General features: G+C 43.1%; 1 protein-coding gene across 12 annotated transcripts in view; it reads left to right on the top strand.

The window, feature by feature from the left end:
- Positions 1-13969, top strand: part of NTRK3 (neurotrophic receptor tyrosine kinase 3) — a 977566-nt gene that overhangs the window by 541794 nt on the left and 421803 nt on the right. For all 12 annotated transcript variants that reach the window (XM_068275164.1, XM_068275165.1, XM_068275163.1 and 9 more), the window contains one exon: positions 3449-3551. In XM_068275164.1, the coding sequence (XP_068131265.1) occupies positions 3449-3551 (103 nt within the window). The remainder of the gene's footprint in view (positions 1-3448; positions 3552-13969) is intronic.

Genomic DNA, 13969 nt, shown 5'->3' with positions numbered 1-13969 from the left:
TTTTGAGTAACTCCAGAGGTCATTTTTATGAGCAGCTGCATCAACTTTTGGTTACCTTATGTACCAATAGGCATCAGTGTCCCCAGGGGCGTAACTAGAGGATAGCAGCACTTGTGATTGCAGTGAGACCCAGAGATGCTGGAGCCCCCAACTAATAACCTTTCCTTCCTCCGATACAGGGCACTTCAGATCAGGTGTTTTTGTGGCTACACTTGTTATGGATGTGAAGATCCTGATGGCCACACTTGTTTTATGATCCTTGTGAGATTGGCTCCAAAGCCATGAAGGGCACCAAAGTGGGCAGGGGAAGGGATTTGAACATTGAGTGGGCCATCAAAGTTTCACTGGGGTGTCCCATGAATTGTAGTTATGCCATGGACTGTTCCCCTCCCCATCTAAAATTCACTGCAGAATTCATGCCTTATTATTGTATATATTCACTTGGATTGCTTTAATTGTGGAGACAGAGGACCTTATTCAGTTAACTTTTTCTCCTGAGTTTTCGCCAAGGTAATATTTTCACACCTTGTAAGTTATAAATAAATGCATTTTAAGCCACCAGGAAGAAAGAACATACCCCAATTAATTTTGATATTAGTTTTCCACCTATGGTACATTTTGGTACTTTTTTTTATGGTAAAGTGCTGAAACGTTATTTTAAAGAGAAGATTAAAAAATACCTCCTTGGAGAAAACTCAGCTTTTGCGAAGTTGTGGTATATGCTTTATTACTCTTTTTTGTATGTGTGGTGAAATTCCCAAACACATCCACTCTTGTTGACAACAATAAAAGAACCAGAAGGAGTTCTACCTCTCCTCATTGCTAACAGCTCTGTAACCACCACATATATAATGGAGTTCTGTAAATATTTATTATGCAGACAATTCAATAACTCCCTAGGGAGAAATTTGATTTGGAAAATTAGCTTTAACTTTATTATTTGCTTATGTTTGTGTGTGTGACTTAAACTTTTTTTCATAGCTGTTGGCCATATCTTTGCGCTACTTGCTAATGACCCCCTAAAATTACAGTAGCAAATCCCCACACTTGATCACTGATTGCTAAGACTAGTTTTTCTACGTGGAGCTATATTTCATTTGTTCTTTGTCTTTTTTGTACTTGACAAATCTGCTAGTTAAACCAATAGATGGAGCTCTGAACAAATACTCACTTTTTATTTGTAATAGATGTAATATTTTTCCTGATTAAAAATAAATAATAAATAAACAATTCTTTAATCCTTGTTTTGAAGTGCTAAAGCTAATAACACAATAACACATGGATGGACAAATATATATCTATATCTATCTATCTATCTATCTATCTATCTATCTATCTATCTATCTATCTATCTATCTATCTATCTATATATATATATACACACATTCCATTTATGTAGCTATGTCAGTTTAGAAAAGCGTAGAACAACATAAGATCCTTTAAAGCAGGGGTGCCCACACTTTTTCGGCTCGTGAGCTACTTTCAAATTTGTCGCGACCAAGAGATCTACCAGTATAGATACCCAGTATAGGGAGCTAATTATAGGTGCCCAGCATAGGCAGTTAATTATAGGTGCCCAGCATAGGCAGTTAATTATAGGTGCCCAGCATAGGCAGCTAATTATAGGTTCCCAGCATAGGCAGCTAATTATAGGTGCCCAGCATAGGCAGCTGATTATAGGTGCCCAGCATAGGCAGCTAATTATAGCTGCCCAGTATAGGTAGCTAATTATAGGTGCCCATGCCCAGCATAGGTAGCTAATTATAGGTGCCCATGCTCAGTATAGGTAGCTAATTATAGGTGCCCATGCCCAGTATAGGTAGCTAATTATAGGTGCCCATGCCCAGTATAGGTAGCTAATTATAGGTGCCCATTCCCTGTATAGGTAGCTAATTATAGGTGCCCATTCCCTGTAAAGGTAGCTAATTATAGGTGCCCATGCCTAGTATAGGTAGCTAATTATAGGTGCCCATGCCTAGTATAGGTAGCTAAGTGCCTAGTACATGTAGACAAGTTCGATAATCACTTACCTTCCTCCAGTTTAAGCGTTGTTGGTGTCTGTATCCACGTCTCCCCTCCTTCAGCTGTGGCTCCTTCATGGAGGGCAGACAAGACAGCTAGCATTCGTTCCGGCGGGCGGCAAATGTATCTGCGGCCCATCATATTCTGCTGCAAGCGCCGCTCGCGGACAATCAGAAAAAGGATGGGGAGGGGAGATGCGTGGTTTAAGGGAGAAGCCCTCCCCTTTAGCCGCGCATCTCCTCTCCGCTACCCTTCCCTGGTTAGCTGTGAATAACACCGGCAGCAGAATCTGATGTAATGTGGCCAAATGGCCGAGATCTATAGCTTCCAGCTGTAAAATTTGATTTGACGCGGCTACGAGGCCGCAATCTACCTATCAGTCGGTTGCGATCTACCGGTAGATCGCGATCGACCAGGGGTGTAACAATAGACCCTGCAAGGAATGCAGCTGCAGGGGGGCCCAGAAGCCACAGGGGGCCCTGTCCTGAGAGACTGACAACCAAGCGCAAGGAGAGAAAACAGTTTCTGCTCTCTGCACAATTGTTCTAATGACTGCATCTGTTCAGCCACTGATAACGAATTGTACAAAGTTTTGTAGACAAAGATTTTTAGACAGTCCCTACTCGGCATGCAGGGGGAGGGGCCCCATTAAAAGTTTTGCAGGGGGGGGGCCCAGTGATTTCTAGTTATGCCCCTGCGATCGACATATTGGGCAGCCCTGCTTTAAAGGATGTTAGGGTTGTTGCGGATTTGTTTACCAAAAGCTTGTAAAACTGTTGAAAGAAATTAAGCTCTCAGGACTGAACTTAGAATGATGAGACCAACCCATTTTTTTCTGGTACAGTCATACTATTACACTGAGTTTAAGCAGTTATGATCTGTGGATTTTTTTAGACGGTGAAGACTCTAAGCCCCTGAATTCTCTTCCCAAGTGATGATTATTAATGCTGTCATTCATGTATATCAAATAAATGTTAATTAAGGCTGGTCTAGATTACATGTAGTGTGAATGCAGCTGGGATGCATTGCAAACACTTTACAAAGAAGGTGAAATATTACTCTGTAAATCTGGAGAGGTCTGTTTTCATAATTTGAAAAAAAAAATGTTTTTGTATGAGATATCAAAACAAATGAATTATTTATTATAATTTACTTAGTAATATTATCCAAACATAACAAAACAGTCAGCACTTCAAGTAAATATTATTAATCACAGCATGCATTAAAATGGATGGATATGAAAGTTCTGCACTATATTCTTTAATTTTTTTCCCCATAAGGGCTATTTGAAAAGAAGGTGTAAAAATATTGTTCTTTTAATCTTCTTAAAACGTAATTACATTTTTACGATATAGATTTGCACTTGGAAGTCTTAGCCATTTTGTTACCTCAGTTCTTAATGTTAATATTTCTTTATTATTTGCAGGTTTCCATAGCAGTTGGTCTTGCAGCATTTGCGTGTGTTCTTTTAGTGGTCCTGTTCATAGTCATCAACAAATACGGAAGACGGTCGAAATTTGGAATGAAAGGTAGGAAATATGATAGGTTTGTTCCACGACTCAGCATTTAATTAATATCACACTCCACTATGCGACTCTGATCATTTATATTACCGCTGTGTTTTTTCAGTGAATGAAAAGAAGATCAGCGAGGCTGCTAATATTTAGGTTTTTCTTTGTTGCTATTTGAGGCTAGATACAGAAAATCTGATACAATTATCTTTGTCTGTGCCATGTAAAGTACCCCCCCCCCCCCCCACACACACACACAAAAAAGGGGATTCATTTGGGGACACTAAATAAATAATGCATGCCAGTTGGCCAATTTCTTTCTACATTTATGCTGATTCCAGAAATACAGAACCTTTACTGTACTTTATAATTATTTGTTTGATGCATGTCGGTCAAGCTTTGAGAGATTTAACTTTACAAGTGGTTAATGTGCAATCCTTCCGAGGGGGGGGGGGGGGGTCATTATGGATGTCCTGATGGTGTAGTTTTAAATTGATGGTGTTTGGTAGTGGTTGACACACCTGAAGGGCTCTTCCTGCAACAAGTAGTGTGTACTGGTCACATGCAAGAAAGTTGAATGCAAGGTCCAACCCGCCGAGTGCTTTCTTCTTCCTCTTCTACTGCTTAAGAATTTGGCTATTCGCTGGAAACTCTTCCACAACCATAGAAAATATTTCCAGAGCAGCAAGAGAACTTAACAGATCCTGGACTCTGTAAATGAAAAAAAAAATTCTGTTGTCTGCTACAAGGTGGCAAAGTTTGGCCTCTTTCAGATGGGAGGTTGAACTGCACACTTGTTGGGCACTTTAGGTTCATGTCTGTCGGCCACCAAGCACTTTTCTGCTGCAACTTAATTTATCTAAAAGGCAGTATTAATAAATCCACATGTCAGTGTTTGCCACTCAGTTCGGTTTGTCGGCAGCAAAAAAAAAAACGTGGCATCTGAGCATGGCCGCGGGTGACTCAATGCAGTGGGCACCTCTCCATTGTCCAAGCCTAGCGACAGGTTGTGCATGGGAGCAGCTGACAGCCAGGCAGTGACTACAACACCTTTAGCCTCCCACGTGAAAGAGGACTTAACGTTCACACCTGCATATCAGATCACTATTTCAATTAAAGAGAATCTGTACTCTAAAATTCTTACAGCAAAAAGCATACCATTCTCTTCAATATGTTCTCCTGGGTTCCCTCTGTGCTGTTTCTGCCACTCCCAGCTGCAATCCTGGCTTGTAATTAACAGTTTTAGGCAGTGTTTACAAACAAATGACATGGCTTCTAACCAGAGTATGATACGCTGAGAACAGCTTACTGTGTGACTCATGCAGAGCTTGGAGAGGGTGTGTAAAGCTTCTGCCAATGACAAGCAGTGCTGCACATTCCACACATTCCAGCCTCAGCCCGACAGAGCCAACAGAGGAAAGAAGATAAGATTTATTACAGAGAGAGTGCAACTAGAAAATGCTGCAGTAAGACAGACCACATTAGAACAGGCATAGGAACTTATAGGATAGAAGAAATAAGGCTCAAAATTTTGTTACAGAGTCTCTTTAACGTTTAAAATAATTACTATGACCCAGACAAAGATTACAATGTTTTGTCACCAAATGGTAGACTGTTAAAAAATTGCACTATATGTCCAGTGCTGACAAGTGTGGGGTTATGAATGATGCCATTCAGCTGCATTAAATTGCATCTGAAAGGTGCTCTGTGGCCGGCAGATTGGAGATTGAAAAGCCCTATGAGTGCACAAGCCTTTGAGACTGCCCCTTCCTTCACCTAAGGTCATGCCTACCTGCTGACTGGAGATGGCCAATAAGATGCTAATAATTCCTGCTTGCATGCACATTTTACGTGGACTGTATGCAGCTCGCTACCAGACCAATCAAAATCTTTAGGATGTTCATTTGATTGGCCCAATTACATGCTACATTTGCATGCAAGCTGAAATTCACATCTCACTGACCATCTCTACATGCTGACTTTTACAGCTTAATATGGCTGGCAGTTTGTAGCAACCTAGCTGGTGGGAGTGAGCAGGCAAGCGGAGGTTGCTCGAGGAGCAATAGAGGCATAAAGCCTTCATGCAGGAGGCATTTTCTTTATTATTCTTGAAAAACCATAACCTTTTTATGCAGTTATTTAACTTCGATTCACACAGCATTTATTTAACGTTTATTTCTTCATATACCTACAGGAAGTAATTACTGGGGAAGCTGTTTGCACCAAATTACATACAAATATCTAGTAAATAAAGGATAAGCTCGCTTATCAGGCAAACTTACCGAACTCTCACAGCTAAAAGTGGCTATCTACTTTTTAATTTCTTTTCTTTTCTTATTATTTGTGAGTATCTTTGTAGGATTATAGACAAATGGTTCTGGATGAGTGACTGGCTTACAAGGACATAAAGGAATGATTTAAAGGGACCCCGAACAGGCAAAACAAAATGACATCTGAACTTACCTGGGGCTCCTCCAGCCCTCCGTAGCCCACAAGGTCCCTTGGCTCCCTCAGTCCTCCAGCTGGAGCCACCAGCGGGAGAAAAGAGAGGACCCAGAGAGCACTAAGGGACCTCGTGGGCTTCGGGAGGGGCTGGAGAAAGCTCCAGGTAAGGTCAGATTCCATTTTGATTTTCTGTTCAGGGTCCTTTTTAAATGGCTCTGCCCATAATCCTGAAGTAAGTCAATAAGAGTGCTGCTTCTTGCACAGACAAAAGCTTCCAAATTCCTATTTTATTGGGGGCAATTTTTATATTAAAATATGATGGATAGTTACCGGCCCAAAATTAGTTTCCTTTTAGGAACCACTCATGTTCCTATAGCTGCTGCTATGGTAGTGCATATCTGATCAGAAGAATTGGGCATGGGGAGCAACAGGCGTCTAGTAGATGAGGTACCATGTAACCAATCGGGTACAGAAGGAGTCAAAGAGACTGATCATCTGTTTTCTAGGTAATTGGCTAAAATAGCGTTGGGCCGAACGGTTCGCCTGCGAACGGTTCCATGCGAACTTCCGTGGTTCGCGTTCGCATCCCGCAGGCGAACCTTTGCGGAAGTTCGGTTCGCCCCATAATGCACCATGGAGGGTCAACTTTGACCCTCTACATCACAGTCAGCAGGCACAGTGTAGCCAATTAGGCTACACTAGCCCCTGGAGCCACTCCCCCCTACTAAAAGGCAGGCAGCGGCGACCATTACGGTCACTCGTGTGCCTGCATTAGTGAGAGTAGGGCCAGCTGCTGCACACTCTCTCTCATAGGGAAAGATTAGTTAGGCTTAGCTTGTCCCTGGCTGCATACCTGTTCTGTGAACCCACCACTGCATACCTGTTCTGTGAACCCACCACTGCAAACCTGTTCTGTGAACCCACCACTGCATACCTGTTCAGTGAACCCGCCACTGCATACCTGTTCTGTGAACCCACCACTGCATACCTGTTCTGTAAACCCACCACTGCATACCTGTACTGTGAACCCACCACTGCATACCTGTTCTGTGAACCCACCACTGCATACCTGTTCTGTGAACCCACCACTGCATACCTGTTCAGTGAACCCGCCACTGCATACCTGTTCTGTGAACCCACCACTGCATACCTGTTCTGTAAACCCACCACTGCATACCTGTACTGTGAACCCACCACTGCATACCTGTTCAGTGAACCCACCACTGCATACCTGTTCTGTGAACCCACCACTGCATACCTGTTCTGTGAACCCACCACTGCATACCTGTTCAGTGAACCCGCCACTGCATACCTGTTCTGTGAACCCACCACTGCATACCTGTTCTGTGAACCCACCACTGCATACCTGTTCTGTGAACCCACCACTGCATACCTGTACTGTGAACCCACCACTGCATACCTGTACTGTGAACCCACCACTGCATACCTGTACTGTGAACCCACCACTGCATACCTGTTCTGTGAACCCACCACTGCATACCTGTACTGTGAACCCACCACTGCATACCTGTTCTGTGAACCCACCACTGCATACCTGTACTGTGAACCCGCCACTGCATACCTGTTCAGTGAACCTGCCACTGCATACCTGTACTGTTCAGTGAACCCGCCACTGTATACCTGTTCTGTTCAGTGAACCCGCCACTGCATACCTGTTCTGTTCAGTGAACCCGCCACTGTATACCTGTTCTGTTCAGTGAACCCGCCACTGCAAACCTGTTCTGTTCAGTGAACCCGCCACTGCATACCTGTTCTGTTCAGTGAACCCGCCACTGCATACCTGTTCTGTTCAGTGAACCCGCCACTGCATACCTGTTCTGTTCAGTGAACCCGCCACTGTATACCTGTTCTGTTCAGTGAACCCGCCACTGCATACCTGTTCTGTTCAGTGAACAGTGTGGTGTGTCAGTGTGAAGCAGTACCTTAATTACACTACCGGGATTGATGTATACACATGCAAGATGTTTTAAAGCACTTTAGGCCTGTCATTTAGCATTCAATATGATTTCTTCCCTTAAAACGCTGCTTTGCGTCAAATCCAGATTTTTCCCGGGGACTTTTGGCGTGTATCCCACTCCGCCATGCCCCCCTCCAGGTGTTAGACCCCTTGAAACATCTTTTCCATCACTTTTGTGGCCAGCATACATTTTTTTTTTCAAAGTTCGCATCCCCATTGAAATCTATTGCGGTTCGCGAACTTTAACGCGAACCGAACCTTCCGCGGAAGTTCGCGAACCCGGTTCGCGAACCTAAAATCTGAGGTTCGGCCCAACTTTTGCCACTGAAGAGGTAGGTTAGCGTTATGCTGGGGATACACGGTACATTTCTGTACTGTGTATCGACCAGCTGATCCGGCCAGCTGATAATATTCAGCTGGCCCGATCAAGCCGCTCGACTCCAGCCTGCTCGATCCCCGCCGGCGGACAATGGCAGGGAATCAAGCGCTGATAAGGAAGTGCCGGCGGGGACGAGCGCCAATCGATCCGCTCGCACGAGCGGGGACGCGGCTGGGGTCGATTCAGCGGCTAATCGGCCGCCAGATCGACCCGTGTATTCCCAGCATAGGGTACCTCCACGGGGGATATTAGACATTAGATGGGGGGATTCAAGTAAGAAAAGGTGCCAGGTAATTGCATAGTGAAATACTAACAGCATCTCCTGGTGCCCAACTCTTGTGGCGTCACCGCACTACAACCTCATGCCTATCTGTCTCTGCAGCCCTGTCCCTAGTTGCTCTCTCCAGGTGGCATTTGGCACTCTTGTTCTTCCCACATAATTGCTCTCCCCCACTAGTGCAGAAGGTGGTACTGAAGTGTCAGAATAGCCTGGCAATCCCAGCAAATCCCCAGCATTGTGTGCAAAATGACTGTATCTGTGGGGCAAAGTAGGTATAAAAAAGGGGTCATCAAGAAGCCCCTCTGTAAGTATTAAGTCCAGCAGGTGTCAAGTTGAGGACAGTTAAACTAGATACACACACTAGATATTTTATTTATTTTATTGTTGAACAAAGATTTGCTGTACAAAAACTACAGTGCTTCAGTCATGAGCTGGGGGTGGACAGCCTCTTTTTGTGTACAGAGATGGTAAAGGTGTCTTGCAATGTTTTGGACATAGAGTTCTCTGTTAGGTATTGTATGCAGGGGAAGATAGCTCTGTGAGTCAAAGCAAGACAGATAGGATGTTATTTATTCTATGGTAGTTTTCATATAAGTTCACTTTAACGTGAACCCGAGGTGAAAAAAAACTGATGAGATAAACAATTGTATTTATCCTTAAACTCCTAAAAATGACCTTTTTTAGTTATCACGTAGATTTACATTATATTTGAACATTTACAAAGTAGATTGAATGTTTTGTTGTCTCTGCTCAGTGGCAGCCTGTTAATTGTCCCTTAATGAAAATAAATGAACTATTGACCTTTTCCTACCTCTCCCTGCCCCAGAAGTTGAATTCTGCCAGGAAAACTTTTATAGCTGTTGTTTGCTTATCAGTGAAGTTTACTATATTCCTGACAAGGTACTGACAGAAACAGTCACTTTCATACCCGAAAATTAACTTTTTCAGACAGAAAAATAAGTAAGTAAAACAACCTGGTTATTAAAATATGTTTCCCTCTATATACACCTGTTTATCTCATCATGCCACATGTTGCCTCGGGTACACTTTAAGCCCTAGATAAAATTTAAGGTCACAGTTAAACACAGCTTGCAATGCAGAACGTTTATTAACCTTCCTGGCGGTAAGCACGAGCTGAGCTTGGGCTATGCCGCGCAGGAGGATTTCTCAGGCCCTGCTGGGCCGATTTGTATAATCTTTTTTTTGCAACACGCAGCTAGCACTTTGGCGACGGGGGAAGCCCTAATGGAAATCCCGTTCAGAACGGGATTTCCGGACGGGCTTGATTGCCGGAGGCGATCGTAGAGGGTAGGGAGATGCCGCTGCACAGCGGCTGTCAAGTAGCTAGCACTAGGCTAGCTACATGTTTAAAAAGAAAATGTAAATAGTGCTGCGCTGCCCCCTGGTGGTTTTAATTAACCGCCAGGAGGTTTAACCGAATTACGGTGTATAAAACGTTTGAATAGTGTCCATGTCACTCTGTGAGACATAATGAGACATACCCATCTTGCTCCATTGTTCTACATGCCTCCTTTTAGGATCTGCACAAATGCTCACGACAGCCGGGGAAGCACAAAATAAATCAGTATGTGGCGTAATAATGCTGGAGCCAAGAGACCAAAATTCTGCCATCTTTCTTTGCATTTTTCCTTAGAGATTTAGTCTCAGTATAAAATACACTTAACCTGCCTGGCGTTCTATTAAGATCGCCAGGCAGGCTGCGGGAGGGTTTTTTTTGAATAAAAAAAAAAACTATTTCATGCAGCCAACTGAAAGTTGGCTGCATGAAAGCCCACTAGAGGGCGCTCCGGAGGCGTTCTTCCGATCGCCTCCGGCGCCCAGAATAAACAAGGAAGGCCGCAATGAGCGGCCTTCCTTGTTTTGCTTATATCGTCGCCATAGCGACGAGCGGAGTGACGTCATCGACGTCAGCCGACGTCCTGACGTCAGCCGCCTCCGATCCAGCCCTTAGCGCTGGCCGGAACTTTTTGTTCCGGCTACGCTGGGCTCAGGCGGCTGGGGGGACCCTCTTTCGCCGCTGCTCGCGGCGGATCGCCGCAGAGCGGCGGCGATCGGGCAGCACACGCGGCTGGCAAAGTGCCGGCTGCGTGTGCTGCACTTTATTTGAGCCAAATCGGCCCAGCAGGGCCTGAGCGGCAGGCTCCGGCGGTACTGGACGAGCTGAGCTCGTCCAGACCGCCCAGCAGGTTAAGTAAGACTTGGAATCTATCTAGTCCTTCCTGTTTCCTTTTTCTGTGTGCATTGTTAAAATATACGTGTAGTGAACAAAAGCCAGATGCTGTGATCCAGTTTTGGGCATTTTCCCTAAACCACAAGAATTTTATTATTTATTATTTTTCATTTACATATGATTGTTTAGACTTGTGTGTTGCTGTAAGCGTCTGAACTGCTTCAGAAAGTTATCCTGGAACTAGGGGAGAAAAGATTGGCAGCCACATCTCCACATCCCAGTGTATGACCTCTTGATATTGATCTGCCTGGATATTACAGCCCAAAAGGCTTGCTTTATTTTTTGTCAATTACGCCGGAAAAATACATGCTAAGGATGTAGATCCTTGTTAAACTTGTTATAATATCTTTGTGTTCTTCAATGTTGTTTCTTGGCTTGGCGAAATGCCACCTTCATTGAATTTTCTTCCTTCCCTGCTTGGCGCTCCTTGTTAATATTGAGTAACAGATGCAACACTTCCTTTTCAAATCATGTGTAAATTAGCACTGAGGCGTCCAGTGGAGAGAAATGTAAGTTGACAGGATTCACTGTTTATTAGACTAAAATGAAGAACCAAATTGGTAAAATCATCTCTGGGAGATGTAGCATTTTGTATAAAGATAAGAAAAAAATAGGAGAAAGCAACTCGGGAAGAGCACATAGTTCCAATCCAGTTGTTTCAACTTACGAGAATTGTTTTCAGCTGAACAGGATGCTGCAGTGAGGACTGATTGGTTCTGCAGATTCATCTGAGGCATGAACTGCATAGAGCAAAAGAAACCAGGGACTGACAGGTACAGGGAAGAACAAAATTTGTTACACTACTATTTTTTATCTTCTTATAAATATGAAACATATTAACTCCTTTTTAGGACAGTAACATACAAGTGTGATATGAGCAGTGCAGAAGTGGATTTATCAGATCTGGTTGATGTACCAGTACACTCACCTATAAAATCAACCTGTAGCCCACTCCGGGAGGATGATTCACATTTAGAGGTTGCTGATCTCTCCAGCACTGACAACTTGGGGATGTGGAGTTTTTTTTTTTTTGGGGGGGGGGAGGGGGGCAAGCTGTTAACATTACTTTTTTCAGTCCAAATTTTAGCAAAAGAAAGGTCAATGTTAATCAGGGAGCAACTTAAAACAATAAATTATTCCTTTCCCTGTCTTACGCCTGACCACAAACACTAACCCCTCTTCCCTCCATCTGAGTAATCCCAAGCCTTATGACCCTAAATATGTCTCTTAAATTCATTTAAAGGGGACCTGAAGAGAGAAGTAAATGAAGCCCGTCATATTTATTTGCTTTTAAAAAGTACCAGTTAATTGAAGATCTATTTGGCTGCAGTAGTGTCTGAATAACATGAGAAACAAGCATGCAGCTAATCTTGTCAGATTTCACCGAAATGTCAGAAACCTCTAAACTGCTGAATGCTTGTTCAGGGTCTATGGGTGAAAGTATTAGAGATAGACAATCAGTAGGATAGCCAGGCAACTGGTATTGCTTAAAAGGAAATAAATATAGCAGTCTCCGTATCCTTCTTACTTCAGGTTCCCTTTAAATCCTCTAAATGCTTACCTTTTACCTCCCAATAATGCATAACCTTAACATTTGTACTACCCCTCCTGATGCCTTACCCTAACCGTCCACCTGGTGCTTACCCTAATATCACTCATGGTACCTAACCGTAACTTCTGTACTGTCACCTAACCCTTAATTCAGTCTTCAAGCCTAACCCTAACATTCCTCCTGGTGCTTAACCCATTTGCGTTCCGTCGTTTTCACGTGAGAAATGTTCACCTCCCATTCATTAGCCTATAACTTTATCACTACTTATCACAATGAACTGATCTATATCTTGTTTTTTCCGCCACCAATTAGGCTTTCTTTGGGGGGTACATTTTGCTAAGAGCCACTTTACTATAAATGCATTTTAACAGGAAGAATTAGAAAAAAAATGGAAAAATTCATTATTTCTCAGTTTTCAGCCATTATAGTTTTAAAATAATACATGCCTCCATAATTAAAACTCACGTATTGTATTTGCCCATATGTCCCGGTTATTACACCGTTAAAATTATGTCCCTATCACAATGTATGGCGACAATATTTTATTTGGAAATAAAGGTGCAGTTTCTCCATTTTGCATCTATCACTATTTACACGTTTAAAATAAAAAAAATATATAGAAATATTTCATCTTTACATTGATATTTAAAAAGTTTAGACCCTTAGGTAAATATTTACATGTTTTTTTTTTTATTGTAATGGTTTTTTTTTTATAGTAAACATTTTATTTGGGTAGTTTTGGGAGGGTGGGAGGTAAACAATAGATTTATAATGTAAATGTGTGTTAATTTTTTTTTTTTTTTTACTTTCAGTTGTAGTATTACTTTTTGGCCACAAGATGGCGGCCATGAGTTTGTTTACATGACGTCACTCTAAGCGTAACACACGCTTAGAGCGACGCATGGGGGAGGTGACAGCCAGAAAAAGCACAGCTTCCGAGAGAAGCTGTCGCTTTTTCAGAGGGGGAGAGGAATCAGTGATCGGGCACCATAGCCCGATACATTGATTCCTGGGCTACCGAATCCGCGGCCGGGAGTGCGTGTGCACGCGCGCGATCGGCCACGGTAGCGCACGGTAGCGCGCATGGTTCCTGGACGTAGATTCTACGTCCAGGAACCAAAATAGGTTAATCCTAATGTCTCTCCTGGTACCCAACCCTGATTTTACTAATAGCACATAACCCTAATATTGTTGATGCTTAACTCTAACCATACCAATGTGTTGACATCCTTTTAGTAATCAACATTTGAATAAATATTCAATAAAATCTGACCAGCCTGAAATATTTTGCGCTAATACATCCAATAATACATTGTAAATTGAACCCTCGGCCTAAGAATAGGTTCCCACTTGAGCCATACTCCAATGTTTAGTGAAAGTCCCCTGTTCAGTATAGGTAATCAGATATCTCCCCCCCCCCCAGCTCAGTATAGATGTAGTCAGAGCCCAGTGTTAGTAGTGATATGTCCTTCTAAGCCCAGTAACCTAGACAGATGTCCTCCTCTTGCCCCCCCCCCATCCCGGTATAGGTAGACAGATGTCCACTGCTCT

The sequence above is a fragment of the Hyperolius riggenbachi genome, chromosome 3 (assembly GCF_040937935.1).
Source record: "Hyperolius riggenbachi isolate aHypRig1 chromosome 3, aHypRig1.pri, whole genome shotgun sequence".
Lineage (NCBI taxonomy): Eukaryota > Metazoa > Chordata > Amphibia > Anura > Hyperoliidae > Hyperolius > Hyperolius riggenbachi.
The sequence above is the reverse complement of the archived record's forward strand: the minus strand, read 5'-3'. Positions and strand labels throughout refer to the sequence as shown.